At 38.1% G+C, this 21,134-nt stretch overlaps 1 protein-coding gene across 7 annotated transcripts; it reads left to right on the forward strand.

Moving 5' to 3' along the window:
• The first annotated feature begins 4 nt into the window (after positions 1-4).
• Positions 5-16,002, forward strand: LOC140887631 (uncharacterized). 7 transcript variants are annotated; one of them, XM_073295018.1, is made up of 10 exons: positions 5-335; positions 737-830; positions 1,622-1,696; positions 13,642-13,697; positions 13,777-13,957; positions 14,018-14,624; positions 14,712-14,867; positions 14,943-14,999; positions 15,067-15,269; positions 15,348-16,002. In XM_073295018.1, exons 6-10 carry the CDS (start codon positions 14,507-14,509, stop codon positions 15,390-15,392), a joined length of 579 nt encoding a protein of 192 aa, XP_073151119.1. In that variant the 5' UTR covers positions 5-335; positions 737-830; positions 1,622-1,696; positions 13,642-13,697; positions 13,777-13,957; positions 14,018-14,506; the 3' UTR covers positions 15,393-16,002. The 7 variants fall into 7 exon arrangements, 3 of the variants coding, with proteins under 3 accessions (XP_073151119.1, XP_073151118.1, XP_073151120.1); XM_073295017.1 differs by having other exon boundaries at positions 13,777-13,924; XM_073295019.1 differs by lacking the exons at positions 5-335; positions 737-830; positions 1,622-1,696 and having other exon boundaries at positions 13,036-13,697; positions 13,777-13,924.
• The last annotated feature ends 5,132 nt before the right edge of the window (positions 16,003-21,134 follow it).

The following is a 21,134-nucleotide window of genomic DNA, read 5'->3' on the forward strand; positions in this document are numbered from 1 at the left end:
ACTCGAATTTGATTTTTCTCCCAATTCTTCGCCTGCTTTTCTAATTTCATCTCTATTTTCACAATTTGAATTTTTCTCCCAATTCTTCTTCGCCTGCTTTCTCTAATTTCATCTCTATTTCCCAGCTTCTCAATCGCTTCCAACCATATGAAATCTCTGGCTATTAACCTTATCGAATCGCTGTCATCCATAGAATTGGGTTTCGCACATTTCTTGATTTCAATTTCAACTATCGGTTGTTGCGTTTTATTGATATCTCTTGCATTCTCCAGAAGATACACGGATACAACCAGTTTGCTTGCCTACGTTGATCCTTATCCGGGCTTCGCACAAAGGTACCGATTTATGCATACCCATTTGCCTATCTAGCTTTATCTCTTTGCATCCTAATCAACATATTTCCAATTTCAACTACGAATGTGTCTTTGGCTAGATCAGTGTCTTTTGTTTGGGAATCTTGTCATCATAACTGCAGAATCTTCTGTATTATTGGTGACGATCGATCTTTCTATGTAAAGTAGAGAGTATGAAAAACCGCGTGATGTCCTATATACATTTTCCCTCAAAAGAGCTAGTTCTGGCTCGAATCAATATGCTACGGCAAATAAAAAATGTTGTCTTTGAGTATAATAATGTTAATCTTTGTTGGATTTGTGATATACTATAACTTTGTGCTGCTGAATTTGTGTAAAAATTGTCATGTCGTGTTTTGTTTAAGATCGATATGCCCTTGCAGGTGCATTGAAATCATGATGGCATGTGGCTGCTTTTGACTTGATCTGGAACTTGCCATTCTTCCTTCTGTAAATTTTTGCTTTGCCGCTGACAAGGTTATACAGTTAGTTCTTGCCTTAAAACTCTCCATATATTATTAAAGCAAATCAATATTTATCCAGTTTCGTTCATATAAGGAATCTTCCTCCCTCTCCAAAGTTAAACAAACTTATTTTAAAGGCTGCTGTGATTTATGCTATGAATTTGGTTGTGTTTTGGTGATTCTTTGAATTTTTCATGCTGTGTTTGGCTACATTTTTAAATCGATTTCATTTGTTAAAATTAAATTTGATGTATGATGTTAGATGCTGGAACTGAAATCTGATGCAGAGCTTTTGGTTGTCTTTTGTCGATCTTTCTGACTTCGTTTTTGTCTAACTTTTCAAATGAAACTTGGGGAGTCTGTTCTTGTTTTTGGTGAAATCATATATGTATAATAATTAGATTGATTTTCTTAATATTTAGATTGATAACATGTATCTTTGATTAGCATAGATAAGGGGATTAGATTATAGTGATAGTATTTCCTAAAATTCTCCCTTGTAAAGTTATTGAGAAATAGATCAGAAATTTACCATTTTTCTCACATGGTATCAGAGCCCAGGTTCGCCGTATGAGTTGGACTGCCCATAATTGGGCCACCCGTCTCATAGTTGGCCACCCGTTAATATCTCCACGCTCCAGTCGTTTCATTTTTGAGCGTGAAAGGGGTGTGTTGGTCTGTTAATTGTGTCCCACATCGGTTGGATAAATAGCCTGTGAGTTTAATATATAGACATAGACAAAACTCCCCTCTTGAGCTAGCTTTTGGGGTGAGTTATATCTAAATCAATTTCTTAACAATCAGGTATACTCGAGAAGAAAGAAGCCCGAAGCTGATCCTGAGCAAGTTCAACAACTCCTTCTCGACTCCATAACTGAGGTTCGTCCTTCTCTCAATGTTTCGGTCTCACTGCCCAAAATAATGATTTGCTCATTGCTCTTAGAAAGGAACAAGAGAATGCACAAAACAACCTCTTTTTCCTATGGCAAAGTGTGTTACCTTTAAAAAATTTTCCTCATCACATAGAAACTTCTTAACGAGTCTAAATACTATTGACATTCCTAAATCTTTATTTGAGGCTTTATCTAATGAGAATTGGAGACTTGCTATGAAACAGAAATGCAGGCACTAGAGAAGAATCAAACATGGAAAATTACAGATCTACCACGTGGAAAGAGAGTTGTTGGATGCAGATGAGTGTTTACAGTGAAGTATAAATCAGATGGATCGCTTGAAATATACAAAGCAAGACTAGTTGCTAAAAGATATACACAAACGTATGGGGTGGATTACCAAGAGACGTTTGCACTTGTTGCCAAGATGAATACAGTTAGAATTTTGCTATCTCTAGCTGCCAAGTTTAACTGAAGCTTGGAGTAATTTGATGTCAAGAATGCTTTCCTTCATGGCACCTTGGAGGAAGAAATTTACATGGAAATCCCACCAGGATTCCCAACAGGATTCAAAGAGAGTTCCAAAAGCAGTAAGATGTGCAAACTGAAAAAGGCTTTATACGGTCTCAAGCAATCATCAAGGGCATGGTTTGGAAGATTCACTCAAGTTATGCTGAAGTCTGGATACAAGCAGAGTCAAGGAGACCACACACTGTTCTTCAAGAACTCAAATTCAGGGGGAGTCACAATCCTCCTAGTATATGTTGATGACATAATTATGACAGGGAATGAAGAGAAAGACAGGGAATGAAGAGAAAGAAAAGCAATTCCTAAAAAGTTGTTTGACAAAAGAATTTGAGATAAAGGAGCTTGGGAGATTGAAATACTTCCTAGGGATTGAAGTGGCACACTCCAACAAAGGTATCTTTATTTCACAACAGAAGTATGTCATAGATTTGTTGAAGGAAACAGGTATGCTATCTCGTAAACTAGCCCAAAAACCGATAGATATCAACCATAGGATTGGAGAATTAATTGAAGAGCCCTTGGTTGATAAAGAAATATATCAGAGGTTGGTAAGAAAACTTATATATTTATCTCACACAAAGCCTGATATTGCTTATGCAGTAAGTGTTTTAAGCCAATTTATGCATAATCCACGAGATGGTCATTTGCAAGCAGTTCATAGAGTGTTGCATGATTTGAAGTCAAGCCCTGGCAAGGGAATTTTGTTCAAAAGAAATATTGGATCGAGTCTTGAAGGGTACACTGATGCTGATTATGCAGGATGATCTGTGGATAGAAGATCTACAACAGGGTATTGCACTTTCCTTGGAGGGAATCTTGTGACATGGAGGAGTAAGAAACGTGCAGAATCAGAATTTAGGGCGATGGCTTTGGGGATACGTGAGCTCTTATGGATCAAAATAATCCTAGATGATCTCAAGATCAAATGGGAAGGGCCTATAAAGTTGTTGTGTGACAATAAATCTGCTATCAATATTGCTCATAATCAAGTGCAACATGATAGAACAAAACATGTAGAGGTGGATAGACATTTCATCAAGGAGAAGAATGATAGTGGACTCATTTGTACGCCATATGTACCTACCAATAGGGATGTAAACGAACCGAACTGTTCGCGAGCTATTTGGAGCTCCGCTCGCGAAAAAGCTCGTTCGGACTCGTTCGTTAAGCTTATCGAGCCGAGCCCGAGCTTAATTTCGAGCTCGGTAATGTTCACGAGCCGAGTTTGAGATTAATGATATTCGGCTCGTTAGCTCGCGAACATGTTTCTTAATAGGCTCGGGAGCTCGATCTCGGCTCGTTTAGGTTGCTCATTAGCTCGGGCTCGAACTCGACTCGTTTATTGGCTCGTTAGCTCAAGCTCGAACTCGGCTCGTTTAGTGGCTCGCCAGCTTGAGCTCAGGCTCGGCTAGTGGTTCGCTAGCTCGAGCTCGAGCTAGGCTCGTTTACTGGCTCGTTAGATTGAGCTCGGGTTCGAGATTGTGCTTGGTTCATTTTGTTGGCTCGTGCATATTATTAGTTTATATGTATTCTCAAACTCGGCTCTTTTAATCATTTATATACCCCTTGAGTAAATTTACAAATTATGCTATTTTAAAAACTAGTGTATTAAAATTTAAAGTAAATCTTTCTTAAAATAAAAAGATCTTGATTTTTCTTAAATAATAAAATTTGATTTTAATTAAAATTTCAAATATTAAACCTTTCTTTATATATGTCAACTAGTATTAACGAAAAATTTGTATCTGAAATTTTATGTAAATTATTGATATGATATAATTAATTTATTGGATTTTTAAATATTATTTTAAAAAATTATTATATAAAAATATTTATATTATTTTAGATAACCATAAATATGGATAAAAATGTGAAATTAAAAAAATAAAATGTTATTATATATATCATTTTGAAAATTTTCACATATATATGCTCATCAAAAATTTATTTGAAATTATAAAGTTGTGATAACATCTTATCAAAATTTCAATTTTAATACAAAAATTAGTGTATTATAATTATAACTATAAATAGGTAATTACTGACAACATCCAATCAAATATAGAAATGAAAATTTTTATATCATCATATATAGCATTTATAGAAATGTTCATGATACGTGGATGCAAAAATTAACTGAAATAAAAAATTACTCATATAATTCGATCAAATTTCAAATTGAGTACCAAAACTCAGAATATCATTATAGATATAATATATGGATATTTTCACGTATATATAAATACAAAAAAATAATGTGAAATTTAAAAATGATAACATTCAGTCAAATTTAAAATTTAGAATGAAAAATAGGTACATTATCATCTATATCATTGTGGATATTTTTGCACATAAAAGACTATTGAAATAAAAAATCTTGATAATCATATCAAATTTTCAATTTTTATCGGAAAGCATTATATATATATATATATATATTTTTGATTATCATTATTTTTTTTCTTGTTAATAATGTTTTTGGAAAAAAATTATATATATATACATATATATATATACATGTCTCAAATTTTTAATAATAAAAACTTAAACTTTAATTTTGTTTTGAATTTGAGACTGTAAAAAGTAGCCAAAAAGTGTACACTGTAAAATGTATAATGTCTGATTGTAAATGGGGAATCTGGACCTCAAAGATTAAGGATGATTCACATGCATTATTCATTCTGACATATTGCAATACACACACTTGTGGTTTGACAGGTAGACGTAAGAAAATCCGCGGAACTAGTTCGGTTGTTGGTCGTGATATGTTGGTAGATAATTTCCAAGGTCATCCAGTGCCAATTGTACCGAAAGCGGTCATGGCGATAATGCGCAATAGTATGAATGATATATCATATTACTATGCTTGGAGAGGTAAAGAACTAGCAGACAATTTTTTGAAAGGTTATTACACGAAGAGTTTTACTCTATTGCCTTGTTATATGCACATGGTTGAGAAAATGAATCGAGGAAGCATAACAAACATATGTGTTGACAAGGAAAACCAATTCAAGTATATGTTTCTTGCCTTTGGTGCATGCGTCATGGGATATCAAAGTATGCGGAAAGTTGTATCAATTGATGGTACGTGGTTGAAGGGCAAGTATAATGGTGTTTTACTAATGGCATCGGTCACCAATATCCTTTGGCGTGGGGAATTGTCGATGTCGAGTTTACTTCTTCGTGGAGTTGGCTTTTTGACGAAGTTGTTAGATAGTACCAGACGAGGATGAACTGATGATAATTTCTGACAGACATCAGGAAATTATTAATGCGATTTCTAGTGTCTATAGAAATGCGCATCATGGTTATTATACATGACATTTATCCCAAAACATGAAAACTAGGTGCAAAAAGAAGGGTGCAACCAAAATGTTTCTGCACATTGCAAAAATTTATAAGCATATCGAGTTTAATATTGCATACAATGATTTTAGGAAGAGATGTCATGAGGCCGCACATTTTTTGGACGAGAGAGATTCACTTGATCGATGGACTCAAGCATATTGTCCAAAGACCCGTTACAATATTATGATGACAAACGGGGTTGAATAGATCAATGCTAGACTACGTGAAGAGAGGAAGCTTCCAATCATTACACTTTTCGATTCTTTGCAGAGACTGGTTTCATCTTGGTTTGCCCGATACCGCCACGCATCAATTGCACCTAACACTAATTTGACCCCTACCATCGAGGGGATTCTTCGTAGATGGTTCACTGATGCCCAGTGAATGCAAGTTTTTGAATTGGGTCGTCTTGAGTTTGATGTTAAGAGCGGTCGACATTCGGCCATAGTGGACCTGGAATAAAAAAGATGCACATGCCGAGTTTTTGATATTGATATAATCCCATTTGCTCATGCCATCTTTATAAACCATGGCCTCTCAGGGTGTGTGTTGTTCCCAACAAGGGATAGCAGACGAGCAGCGTTGATAAGTATAGGCCCTATGTCTTCATTCAGAGCTTTGCAGTTAGCATCGTGCCTTCGCTGCAAGTCAAATAGTGCACTTATTGACCCCTACCACGAGTTTTAACAAAAACCAGCGTCCATCTGTGTGGACATGGATGATAATTCTTTGTGCCTTTTCCCAGGAAATGCAGGGCCATTCTGCATCAATCCCTTCAACCACCCCTAGCAGATTTGTGTTGAGAACTCGGTTTTCATCTTCAGCCACTACTTACATCGATCGATATAATTGTCTATCCATTAGCGACATGACGGGTGACATCATTTCAGGATGTCGCAGCTACATCTCAAGCAATCCCCGGAGAGCTTCACCCATGTGCTGAATTCGATAGAAGAATAGGTTTTCAAAGTTTAAAAATAGGTGCTCTACAAATATACACAAATTGTAAATGCTTACACAGATCGTGACAGGCGACTTCGCGATTGCCATGGGCTTGTAGAACGACTTCTCATAATCTTCATAAAACCCTTTATCGTGCTCGGCGTACGGACGAGCATCGATGCCCTAACTCGAGCCAGCGAGTTGTTGACCTTGAAAGTCACGTTCTCCGCAAATGGTCTCACATCGTCATCTATAATTGCCCCAAACTGACGGTTCCCTGCATAATATGATAAATTATAAAAAGATTAATGCAAACAGGAATAGATAAGATGCGGTGTACTAACCTCTCGATGTGGTTGCCTCGGCACCTGACATAACCGCATCAGGAGTCATCTGAATATCCAAAAACATAAAGTTTAGCGTTTATTATACTATACATAAATATATAAGCCAAAAACTGCATTTAGTCACCTTCGAAGGATTTATTTGGTATAGTTGGCAGGCTAGACTCAAATACCGGTTTTGGGACTGGTTCAAGTGTTGAATCAGGTACTGAGACTGATGGTGCTGACTCCTCAACTTTGTTACTACTGGGAAACAATTCCCTGACCATATTATCATCCACACCTAACAACATACATCACAACATACATCAAACAAATTAAAATTAGAATGACAATTCTAATACATTATTTTCTTACGTAAACATAAATAAAAATAACTCACCAAAGTCTGCCTCAAGTACGGATTATTTCGTCTTCTTCCCTATGCTATAGACCATGCTATTATCTCTCTGATACTGCACTGGTGTCTGAGACCTGATCTCAGCCAAACCTGCTCTAATATTTTCAACCAAACTCGATCTCAATTCATCAAAACCCAATTTCATATCCCTAATGCACGCGTTCTCAATAAATTCTGTTCTCATCTCAAGACGCAATGATTTAACAGTATCCTCCAATGCAGTCAAACGCCGCCCAAAACGATGATCCAGGGGTGATGGGCGGCGGGAATGATTGAGTCCTAAGTGAACTTGAGGACCCGTACCAATGGGAGAAGGGGTGCTGGAGCTGGATTTAGTAGCATCAGCAGAAGAGGTGCTGGAACCATTCGGAGATGAAGGTGTGTGCTGGACTAGGGGATACTCCACAGGACGTTGGACTGGGAAAGACTCCACAGGATGCTGGACTGGGGGGACTCCAGAGGGTGCTGACTACATATAACAGTTTGACCCTGACTCCACGGCTTGAGTACCCAAGTGATGACTGCATCGCGTGCAGAATCAACAAAAACACCGGTCGTATAATACGGTGAAACGAGCTCCTCAGGAGTAGGAATCAAACATCCAACAGAATCCTATATTTATTTAAATATTGTATCAGATAAATTAAAAATTTATGTCCACAGTTATTATATCAAATAAATTCATATTACTTACCACTGTAGCACAGACACCAAAGGTTGCACTAACATCAACAACAGACGGGACATGGTTTGTGGGCCATGTGTTAGTCACCCACTGAAACATCCTGGCCACTGGGCAACATCAAACTGTCCACCCCATTCCTTGTCATTGCAAAATTTTGTGTCACACTCGGATAATATTCATAAGCGAGGATCTGTAACATACTTTCAAACAATGTTATTATTAGAAATAAATATAACAAATTCATTTTAACTTTCAAAAAATGATATACCTGCAGAGGCAGCACAAAACCATTGGGAAGGAAAATGCCATCAATTTCTTTACAACCCTCTGATTTGGTGACGTAAGTATATCTCCCTCAACGTCATTCTTCAAAGCTCTGACTGCATCACGATAGACTACTCTATCCCAGGATAACTGTTAAACCTATCCAAATCATCTACAAGCCTTAGACATCTAGGGTCGATCTTTTTCCTAGTCCCCTCACCAAACACAATACAAGTAAAGACCAGTCATCTTCAACTACTCCACATTTATCCCCCTCAGTCTAATTATGTCTTGGACAGTAATCTTTGCCTCAAATATGAGACTCACCAACAAAGTGTCTGGAGACAAAGACACCTCCTTCTGGTAGATCTGTCGGCTCTATAGAGCAGTTGAGACCGGTTATTAAACAATACTCTAACATAGAAAATCTAACCGGCCTCTTGCGCACGACCATCCACAACTCATCACTATTGTTATAAAATATCTGACTACTCATTAAATACCCGATAATTTGACTATAAACATTAAAATCTCGGTGATACCTAACGAGATTACCAAAAGAAGACTGCTCAAAAATCGTTTCTCTCTCCTCGTTGTTCAGGTAGTAATGAATCTTCTCTGCATTCTCTTTATATCTCGACTCAAGTGTCAATTTGCAGTAGAAAATTGCATCCCTGCCTAGTTTTTTTTTGGCAAATAGACCTAAAATATAAATAAATGCGTTAGAAAAATCACATAGGCAACCAGTCTTACTTAACATTGGGTCGACCCAATGTTGGGTCCACAAGCATTGGGTCGACCCAGGCTTGGGTCGACCCAAGTTGTCGACGCGTCGACCATAAATGTCAACTGGTCGACCATGCTTCTCGACCCATAACTCACTAGGTCGATCATCGTCTTCCCTAATACGTACCCTAATACAAAAATTTGAAAGAAACATTACCAGATTATTGTTAGCCATTTGTCCAATGGAGTTTGAGTGGTTGCGTCGATTGGAAGGGATTTGAGAGACGATTTGGGTCGATCCAAGAATTTGCGTCGAGAATCACCGAGAATGGAGAGAAGATTACAAGGAGGGTCGCCGGAAGTAAGGGGTTCCGTAAGGGAGGGTCACCAGAAGGGAGGGTCGCCAGGAAGAGAAGGGGGTCGACGGTGGATTTAAGTCGACGAGAATGAAAGATTTAGATGGGAATTGGATTTCGGTTTTAGTCGACGGGTATGGGGAGTGGATTGAGAATTGGATTTAGGTTTGAGTAAGTGTTTTCGAAAAATCTAATGGTGTACTTGCACTTAAACACAAGAACATATAGGTAAATTGACTCGTGGGTCCTTTTTTGGGAAATTTAGGGAAAAAGGGAGTGGATTGTAAGTTATTTAAAAAAAAAGATCCAAGAGTCAATTTGCCTATATGTCCTTGTGTTTAAGTGCAAGTACACCATTAAATTTTTCGAAAACACTTACTCAATACCTAAATCCAATTCTCAATCCATTCCCGTTGACTCAAACCTAAATCCAATTCCCATCTAAATCTTCCATTCCCGTCGACTCAAATCCACCGTCGACCCCATTCTCTTCCCGGCGACCCTCCCTTAAGGCGCCCCTCACTTCCGACGACCCTCCCTTGTAGTCGTCTCTCTCTTCCTGGCGATTCTCGATGCAAATCCTTGGATCGACCCAAATCGTCTCTCAAATACCTTCCAATCAACGCAACCACTCAAACTCCATAGTACAAATGACTAATAATAATCTGGTAATGTTTTTTTCGAATTTTGTGTTAGGGTTCGTATTAAGGAAAATGGGAAGACGACGATCGACCCAGTGAGTTATGGGTCGAGAAGCATGGTCGACCAGTTGATCCAAGCCTGGGTCGACCCAATGCTTGTGGACCCAACATTGGGTCGACCCAAAGTAAGACTGGTTGCCTCTGTGATTTTTCTTAACGTAATTATTTGTATTTTTAACAGGTCTATTTGTCAAGAAAACTAGGCATAGACGCAATTTTCCGCTGCAAATTGACACTTGAGTCGAGATATAAAGAGACTGCCGAGAAGATTCATCACTACCTGAACAACGAGGAGAGAGCAACATTTTTTGTCAGGTCTCCTTTTGGTAATCTCGTTAGGTATCACCGAGATTTTATTGTTTATAGTCAAATTATCTGGTATTTAATGAGTAGTCAGATAGTCGATAACGGTAGTGATGAGTTGTGGATGGTCGTGCGCAAGAAGCCGGTTAGATTTTTTATGTTAGAGTATTGTTTAATAACCAATCTCAACTGTGCTATAGAGCTGACAGATCTACCAGAAGGAGGTGTCTTTGTCTCTAGACACTTTGTTGGTAAGTCTCAGATTTTTCTGAGTGATTTGGAGTCAAAGATTACCGTGCAAGTACAGAATGAGACTGAGGGGATAGATGTGGAGAAGTTGAAGATGACTAGTATTTACTTCTATTGTGTTGTGTTCGTTGAGAGGACTAGGAAAAAGAGCGTGAACATCGACCCTAGATGTCTAAGGCTTATAGATGATTTGGATAGATTTAACAATTATTCCTGGGGTAGAGTAGTCTATCATGATGCAGTCTTAGCTTTGAAGGACATTTTAGGGAGATATATTTACCTCATTGAGGCACAGGGTTGTAAAGAAATTGATGGCAGCTTCCTTCTCAGTGGTTTTGTGCTGGCTTTGCAGGTATATCATTTTTTGAACTTTAAAGTGAATTTGTTATCTTTATTTCTAATAATAAAATTGTTTGAAATTTATGTTACAGATCCTCGCTTATGAATATTATCCGAGTGTGACACAAAAGTTTGCAATAAAAAGGGATGTGGTGGACAGTTTGATGTTGCCCAGGATGTTTCAGTGGGTGACTAACACATGGCCCTCAAACCGTGCCTCATCTGCTATTGATGTTAGTGCAGCCTTTGGTGCCTGTGCTACAGTGGTAAGTAATATGGATTTATTTGATATAATAACTGTTGACATAAATTTTTAATTTATCTGATACGATATTAAATAAATATAAGATTGTGTTGGATGTTTGACTCCTACCCTGAGAGCTCGTTTCACCGTATTATACGATCGGTGTTTTTGTTGATTATCACCCGATGCAGTCATCACTTGGGTACTCGAGCCGTGGAATCAGGGTCAAACTGTTATATGTATCCAGCACCCTTTGGAGTCCCCCCAGTCCAGCGTCCTTTAGAGTCTCCCCCAGTCCAGCACACAGCTTCATCTCCGGATGGTTCCAGCACCACTTCTGCTGATGCCACTAGATCCAGACGCTGGACTGGGGGAGCCTCCAGAGGGTGCTGGATACATATAACAGTTTGACCCTGATTCCACGGCTCGACTACTCATTAAATACCAGATAATTTGACTATAAACATTAAAATCTCGGTGATACTTAACAAGATTACCAAAAGGAGACTGCTCAAAAAATGCTGCTCTCTTCTCGTTGTCTCGACTCAAGTGTCAATTTGCAGCGAAAAATTGCGTCTATGCCTAGTTTTTTTTGACAAATAGACCTGTTAAAAATATAAATAATTGTGTTAAGAAAAATCACAGAGGCAACCAGTCTTACTTAACATTGGGTCGACCCAATGTTGGGTCCACAATCATTGGGTCGACCCAGGCTTGGATCAACTGGTGACCATGCTTCTCGACCCATAACTCACTGGGTCGATCGTCGTCTTCCCATTTTCCTTAATACGAACCCTAACACAAAAATTCGAAAAAAACATTACCAGATTATTGTTAGTCATTTGTACTATGGAGTTTGAGTGGTTGCGTTGATTGGAAGGTATTTGAGAGACGATTTGGGTCGATCCAAGGATTTGCGTCGAGAATCGCCAGGAAGAGAGAGACGACTACAAGGGAGGGTCGTCGGAAGTGAGGGGTGCCTTAAGGGAGGGTCTCCGGGAAGAGAATGGGGTCGACGGTGGATTTGAGTCGACGGGAATGGAAGATTTAGATGGGAATTGGATTTAGGTTTGAGTCAACGGGAATGGATTGAGAATTGGATTTAGGTTGAGTAAGTGTTTTCGAAAAATTTAATGGTGTACTTGCACTTAAACACAAGGACATATAGGCAAATTGACTCTTGGATCCTTTTTTTAAATAACTTACAATCCACTCCCTTTTCCCAAAAAAAGGATTTACGAGTCAATTTACCTATATGTTCTTGTGTTTAAGTGCAAGTACACCATTAGATTTTTCGAAAACACTTACTCAAACCTAAATCCAATTCTCAATCCACTCCCCATTCCCGTCGACTCAAACCTAAATCCAATTCCCATCTAAATCTTCCATTCCCGTCGACTTAAATCTACCGTTGACCCCCTTCTCTTCCCGGAGACCCTCCCTTACGGAACCCCTCACTTCTGGCGACCCTCCTTGTAATCTTCTCTCCATTCCCGGTGATTCTCGACGCAAATCCTTGGATCGACCCAAATCGTCTCTCAAATCCCTTCCAATCGACGCAACCACTCAAACTCCATCGGACAAATGGCTAACAATAATCTGGTAATGTTTCTTTCGAATTTTTGTGTTAGGGTACGTATTAGGGAAGACGATGATCGACCTAGTGAGTTATGGGTCGAGAAGCATGGTCGACCAGTCGACATTTATGGTCGACGCGTCGACAACTTGGGTCGATCCAAGCCTGGGTCGACCCAATGCTTGTGGACCCAACATTGGGTCGACCCAATGTTAAGTAAGACTGGTTGCCTATGTGATTTTTCTAACGCATTTATTTATATTTTTAACAGGTCTATTTGCTAAGAAAACTAGGCAGGGATGCAATTTTCTGCTGCAAATTGACACTTGAGTCGAGATATAAAGAGACTGCAGAGAAGATTCATTACTACCTGAACAACGCGGAGAGAGAAATGATTTTTGAGCAGTCTCCTTTTGGTAATCTCGTTAGGTATCACCGAGATTTTAATGTTTATAGTCAAATTATCTGGTATTTAATGAGTAGTCAGATAGTTGATAACAATAGTGATGAGTTGTGGATGGTCGTGCGCAAGAGGCCGGTTAGATTTTTTATGTTATAGTATTGCTTAATAACCGGTCTCAACTGCGCTATAGAGCCGACAGATCTACTAGAAGGAGGTGTCTTTGTCTCCAGACACTTTGTTGGTAAGTCTCAGATTTTTCTAAGTGATTTGGAGGCAAAGATAGTAGTCCAAGACATAATGAGACTGAGAGGGATAAATGTGGAGTAGTTGAAGATGACTAGTCTTTACTTGTGCTGTTTTCGGTGAGGGGACTAGGAAAAAGATCGACCCTAGATGTCTAAAGCTTGTAGATGATTTGGATAGGTTTAACCGTTATCCCTGGGGTAGAATAGTCTATCGTGATGCAGTCAGAGCTTTGAAGAATGACGTTTTAGGGAGATATACTTATGTCACCAAATCACAGGTTTTAAAGAAGTTGATGGCATCTTCGTTCCCAGTGGTTTTGTGTTGCCTCTGCAGGTATATTATTTTTTGATAGTTAAAGTGAATTTGTTATATTTATTTCTAATAATAACATTGTTTGAAATTTATGTTACAGATCCTCGCTTATGAATATTATCCGAGTGTGACACAAAATTTTGCAATGACAAGGGATGTGGTGGACAGTTTGATGTTGCCCAGGGGCCAGGATGTTTCAGTGGGTGACTAACACGTGGCCCACAAACCATGTCTCGTCTGTTGTTGATGTTAGTGCAACCTTTGGTGCCTGTGCTACAATGGTATAATAACTGTGGACATAAATTTTTAATTTATCTGATACAATATTTAAATAAATATAGGATTCTGTTGGATGTTTGTTTCCTACTCCTGAGGAGCTCGTTTCACCGTATTATACGATCGGTGTTTTTGTTGATTCTGCACCCGATGCATTCATCACTTGGGTACTCGAGCCGTGGAGTCAGGGTCAAACTGTTATATGTAGCCAGCACCCTCTGGAGTCCCCCCCAGTCCAGCATCCTGTGGAGTCTTTCCCAGTCCAACGTCCTGTGGAGTCTCCCCTAGTCCAGCACACACCTTCATCTTCGAATGGTTCCAGCACCTCTTCTGCTGATGCTACTAGATCCAGCTCCAGCACCTATTCTCCCATTGGTACGGGTCCTCAAGTCCACTTTGGACTCAATCATTCCCGCCGCCCATCACCCCTGGATCATCGTTTTGGGCGGATACTGTTAAATCATTGCGTCTTGAGATGAGAGCACAATTTATTGCGACCAGAGCATGTATTAGGGATATGAAATTGGGTTTTGATGAGTTGAGATCGAGTTTGGATGAACAGATTAGAGCAGGTTTGGCTGAGATCAGGTCTCAGACAGTATCAGAGAGATTATAGCATTGTCTATAACAGAGGGAGGAAGAGGAAAGCATCCGTACTTGAGGCAGACGTTGGTGAGTTATTTTTATTTATGTTTACGTAAGAAAATGATGTATTAGAATTGTCATTCTCATTTTAATTTGTTTGATGTATGCTGTTAGGTGTGGATGATAATATGGTCAGAGAATTATTTCCCAGTAATAACCAAGTTGAGGAGTCAGCACCATCTATCTCAGTACCTGATTCAATACCTGAACTAGTTCCAGAACCGATATTTGAGCCTAGCTTGCCAACTATACCAAAGGAATCCTCCGAAGGTGAACTAATGCATTTTTTGGCTTATATATTTAAGTATAATATAATATAATAAATGATAAACTTTATGTTTTCAGATATTCAGGTAACTCCTGATGCGGTTATGTCAGGTGCCGAGGCGACCACGTCGAGAGGTTAGTACACCGTATCTTATCTATTCCTGTTTGTATTAATCTTTTTATAATCTATCATATTAATCAGGGAACCGTCAGTTTGGGGCAATTATAGATGACAGTGTGAGGCCATTTGCGGAAAGCGCGACTTTCAAGGTCAACAACTCGCTGGCTCAAGTTGGGGCATCGATGCTCGTCTGTACGCCGAGCAAGATAAAAGGGTTTTATGATGATTATGACAAGTCGTTCTGCGGGCCCATGGCGATCGCGAAGTCGCCTGTCATGATCTGTGTAAGCATTTACAATTCATGTATATTAGTAGAGAACCTATTTTTAAACTTTGAAAACTTATTCTTCTCGCGAATTCAGCACATTGGTGCAGCTCTTCGGGGATTGCTTGAGATGCAGCTGTGACATTTTGAAGTGATGTCAACAGTCATGTCGCTGATGGATAGACAATTCTATCGCTCGATTTCAGTAGTGGCTGAAGATGAAAACCGAGTTCTCAACACCAATCTGGTGGGGGTGGTTGAAGGGATTGATCCAGAATGGCCTTGCGTCTCCTGAGGAAAGACAAAGAATTCTCATCCCTGTCCACTCAGATGGGGCGCTGGTTTTTGCTAAAACTCGTGGCAGGAGTCAATAAGTGCACTATATTTGACTTGCAGCGAAGACACGACCCTAACTACAAAGCTCTGAATGAGGACATAGAGCCTATACTTATCAACGCTGCTCGTCTTCTATCCTATGTTGGGAACAACCCACACCCTGAGAAGCCATGGTTTATAATGATGTATGATGACTTCAGAGCCCAGATTAAACAGTATGTTCTCGTATCTCTAATGTGTAATAATTTCATTATTCTTTTTACTTGTACATTGAGGATGCAGGAGCATTTGTCTTAGCTGCTACTGGATATGTCTTATCTAGGGACAGTGATCACCTAGTATTAAATTTGGATGATAGACTTGTAACTGAGTTTAGATATTTTTTAGCCTGTAATACGTTTGATAATCAATGGACATTGTATTGATCTTTAAATTTTTTTCGAAGTGATGAATTTAAGGTTTTATGGTCGAATGTTTGATGTTGGTCAGTTTTTGGGTCGACCCTGTTGATTTTGGGTCGACGTTGATTTTGGGTCTACCTTGGTGAAGTTTGGGTTGACCCTGTTGCTTTTGGGTCGACCATTTTGCTATTTGGTTGACCCCTGTTGTTTTGGGTCGACTTTGTTCAATCGTACATATTTTAACATATGAATCCGCTAATTTCACAAGTATGTTCTATAATGATATATGTTTTAACATATGAATCCGCTAATTTCACAAGTATGTTCTATAATCGTACATGTTTTAACAAATGAATTCGCTAATTTCACAAGTTTGTTTCGTACATGTTTTAACATATGAATCCGCTAATTTCACAAGTATGTTCTATAATCGTACATGTTTTAACATATGAATCAACTAATTTTCCTTGTTGTTCCGGTCGACCCAAAGCCTGGAACTTTGGGTCCACCCTTGTTGCTCCAGATCGACCCAAATGCTGAATCTGCTTCAACCTTTTGCTGAATTCAACAATTGAAGGAATTCTCTTCTGTTTTCTTTTTTAAACAAGAGGACCATTGGAAAATTAATATTACGTGGCCATTCACTTTCTTCGGGAACGGGATACACAGCCTATGAGTAAGCCATGCACCATGTCATCGTAGAATAGTACTCTGAACATAATTCATATAAATCAATCTTGGCTAACCAACTGGCTGCAATGACATGAGCACATGAGATTCTATCAATATCAAAAACTCGTCATGTGCATCTTTTTTATTCCAGATCCATTATGGCAGAATGTTGACCGCTCTTAACATCAAACTCAAGACAGCAAAATTCAAAAACTTGCATTCCCTGGGCATCAGTGAACCTGCTACGAAGAATCCCCTCGATGGTAAGGGTCAGATTAGTGTTAGGTGCAATTGATGCGTGGCGATATCGGGCAAACCAAGATAAAGCCAGTCTCTGCAAAAAATCTAAAAGTGCAATGATTGGAAGCTCCCTCTCTTTACATAATCTAACATTGATCGATTCAACCCCGTTTGTCGTCATAATATTGTAACGGGTCTTTGGACAATATGCCCGAGTCCATCGATCAAGTGAATCTCTCTCGTCCAAAAATTGTGCGGCCTCGGGATATCTCTTCCTGAAATCATTGTATGCAATATCAAACTCGATATGCTTATAAATTTTTGAAATGTGCAGAAACATTTCGGTTACACTCTTCTTTTTGCACCTAGTTTCCATGTTTTGGGATAAATGTCACGTACAATGACCATGATGCGCATTTCAATAGACATTAGAAATCGCATGAATGATTCCTTGATGTTTGTTTGAAATTATCACCAGTTTATCCTCGTCTGATACTACTTCTAACAACTTCATCAAAAACCAACTCTACGAAGAAGTAGACTCGACATCGACGATTCCCCACGCCAAAAGATATTGTTGACCGATGCCACGAGTAAAACACCATTATACTTTCCCTTCAACCACGTACCATCAATTGATACAACTTTTCGCATACTTCGATAATCCCTGACGCATGCACCAAAGGCAAGAAACATATACTTGAATCGATTTTCCTCGTCAACACATATGTCTGTTATGTTTCCTAGATTCATCTTCTCAACCATGTGGAAATAACAAGGCAATAGAGTAAAACTCTTCGTGGGATCACCTTTCAAAATATTGTCTGCTAGTTCTTTCCCTCTCCAAGCCTTGTAATATGATATATCAGCATTCATAGTATTGCGCATCATCGCCATGACCGTTTTCGGTACAATTGGCACTGGATGACTTTGGAAATTATCCACCAACATATCACGAACAACAGACGAACTGGTTCCGCGGATTCTCTTACATCTTCCTGTCAAACCACAAGTGTGTGTATTGCAATATGTCCGAATGGAGAATGCATGTAAATCATCCTTAATTTTTGAAGTCCAGATTCTCCACTTAAAATCAGACACTATATATTTTATAGCGTACACTTTTTGGCTACTTTTTATCGTCTCAAATTCAAAACAAGCTTCCAAACCGATTCTTCTTAACTCTTTTTTCACCGCATCTCTGTTTGGAAATTCTTGACCAACAAACAAGTTTGAACCATCTGTGAATGAAGATGTGTCATTATCAATATCCACATATGCAACCACATTTGTCTCATTACTTGCAACCACATTTGCTTCAACCTCAACGTCTCGGATGACATTCACATCACGTGCTTCATCATATAACTCAGCCGTGTTACTACGATCCACATGGATGGCATCCACATTATGTGCTTTGTCAAAAAAACTCAAGGGTATTATTACGATCCAAAGAAACAATATTCAAATCAAAATAATCATCATAAGATCTCTATTCGTTATAATTATTATTGTACTCATCAATAGCAACTCCGTGTACATTATCAGGAACATCCAAAGAAGCATCAACATGTTCAATTTCAACTTGAAGCACTGACATATTTTTGGGACAACCAAAATAAAAATATGCTTTCAAATCATGGTCATTCTCTATATAAATAGGTTGAATGTTGCATGAAAACTCTAAAAGGTAACTCAACCTCAGGTTGGCAGTCTCGTCTACTTTCCCAGCTCTATATAGTTCACTTTTTAAATTTTCGAGAAGGCAAATATCATCATCTATTGGAATAGCAACAAACTTTGAATTGGACCCTGGATTCCATTTATATACGTTAGCTTCACTCACTTCCCATCTACCATCGAAATGAACAACGATAACTGTAGGCATAACCTACAAAATTCACCAAAAAATAAGAGAATATGATAATTAGAATCAGCAAAAATTAACAAAAAAATCATAAATAAGCATCGCCACACTTGGTCGACCAAAATTTTGGGTCGGCCAAGAAGAATTTTCTGGGTCGACACACTTGGTCGACGGTTGCTTTTTCTCCATCGACCAAGAGTCAGAGTCCTTGTTCTTTAAATACTTTCTCTCGCACTCCTATTTTTTTAATTAACCTTTTTTTTAAACAACTTACAATCCACTCCCTTTTCTCTAACAGTATGTTTGGATGACCAAAAAATGGAATTTGGAATTGGATTTGGATTTGGATTTTAAATTCATTGAATTCAAATTTCATTTTGGTGTTTGGAAAAAAGTTAAAATACATATTGGAATTTACTAGCATAAATTTTAGGAAAGTGATATTTTGTAAAAAAAATGTTAGGAAAACTTAAATTTATAATTAAAGTTTATAAATTTGTTATTAGAAATAATTTTATTGTTTTTATAAACCAAAATCCCATGAAATCCGATCGAGCGGACACAAGGAGAAAAGAAGAGTAGCGGACCAGAGGACGTCTCGCTCGATCTGCTACTTTCCACGATCGAGCGAGAAGGGAAATTCGGGAAATTTTTATCTGATAAGGAAACTTTCTTGGGAAGGACTCTAGCCTTAATTATAATACATTATCTCGATTTTTAGATCTTAGTAATCAGTTTTGGACGGGAGAAGAGAGGAGAACTCTTTGGCGGCTAGGTTTATCTTCCTTGTTCTTAGATTTAATCTCTTTATTAAATTTTTCTAAGTTTTAATTCTTGGTAGAGAGAGACAAACCCTTTGAAGTTTATTTATATTGTGAGATTCAGATTTTCATTGTTTGATTTTTGTTTGAGTATCAAGATTTGTTTGGAATTGATTGTCATGCTTGTGTGTTTGATTATTGGATTGATTACCTGATGATTTTTCATACAATCTAAAGCTAAATTAGATATCAAATCCGTAATTGTTTGATCCTTCTAATTTGCGAAGCAACTGCGATTAATAATTTCCGCTCGTAAATTTGTTAATTCGTAGGAACATCTCTTGACTAGATTAAATACAAACGTTTGTGTTTGTGTTGTTTAGTTTCATCAATTTCACTAGTTTGAATGCTACATTGAATTTAAATCTCAATCGCTTGTATTTTGGTTAATTCATTGAATTTAAATCTCAATCGCTTGAGATAGAAATTAAATTTTTAATAATGAATATTCAATGAGAGTTAATTATTTTTAGGGAATCGATGATAGAGTGAATAACTTCAAGGATGTAGTCGACCGATACCAAGACTTGTTTTAATTAATTGTTTCGTTATTATTTTAATATTGCATGCTAGTGATAAAATTTATTTTATTTTCTTTTAATTTTAGTTAGTTAATTCCAAAATCCAAAAATCCCTTTTATTTTCAGTACTTTTTAAGAACACAAATAAATTTCACTTTTCTCGTGAGAACTATCCCTACTCTCGCTACTACATGTTTATTTAGTTAATCTGAGTTGGTTAATTTGGACGCGATACGACTAAGCGCTACCACGGGACGTCCTTTGATCACGTTGTTCTTGCCAGTAACATTTTCCGGCTTTTAGAGTTCATTTTTGGCCTTTGATCTTCGGCCTTTGATCTTCTGCTTGAATCTCCTTGGCCAAACGATCTCCTCCATCGGGGCATTCATTTTATTTCTGGTACAGTTGAGATTGAATTTTTACCGTCGATTTGTGTTGAGTTTTAGTACTGAATTGATATTAATTTTTTTATCTAAAAATTATAAAAGATTATAGAATAATTTTGAATGCTAGGATGTAGATGAGTGCTCTGGCCGGCTTTATATTTCTAGTTTCTAGGTTAGCAGCTACACCACCTCGTGAAGTGGATGGATCCTCTAATTATACATTTGCAGAAGCTTGCGCAAATGAATCTAATACGATTGAACTAACTAGGAAACTCTATGGAATTTTAGGCATTGTTTGATCTCGATCATCTCCTGCAAATTTAAACCTCTCTTGTAATGGAAACTGCATGTGAAAAGCAACTTATAATTTTATGCAGCGGTAATTATGTTGATTTCCCAAGCTTTAGGGGTGCTGTGGATATGTTACTTGAATTCAATTCCCAACTCTTATGAATCCGAACGTGTCCCAGATCGACTATGTTGGGGGCTTAAATTTATTGAATAAATGCAGTCGAGTTCGAATGGGAAAAAAATATCTCTTTGTGTTGTCTTTTCTAGATTTGCTAGCTATTAAATGTGAATAATCGATCAACATGAAATTTTTTAAGTTATGCTATGAATCAATGTTGTAGATACAATA

The sequence above is a fragment of the Henckelia pumila genome, chromosome 3 (genome assembly GCF_033568475.1).
Source record: "Henckelia pumila isolate YLH828 chromosome 3, ASM3356847v2, whole genome shotgun sequence".
Lineage (NCBI taxonomy): Eukaryota > Viridiplantae > Streptophyta > Magnoliopsida > Lamiales > Gesneriaceae > Henckelia > Henckelia pumila.

Bases quoted from the DNA above. Each gene is read 5' to 3' on its own strand.
- LOC140887631 (XM_073295018.1), top strand. From the start codon at position 14,507: ATGAACAGATTAGAGCAGGTTTGGCTGAGATCAGGTCTCAGACAGTAT. The intron at 14,625-14,711 runs GTGAGTTATTTT...GTATGCTGTTAG, and splicing joins CGTACTTGAGGCAGACGTTG to GTGTGGATGATAATATGGTC. The intron at 15,270-15,347 runs GTAAGCATTTAC...TCGCGAATTCAG, and splicing joins AGTCGCCTGTCATGATCTGT to CACATTGGTGCAGCTCTTCG.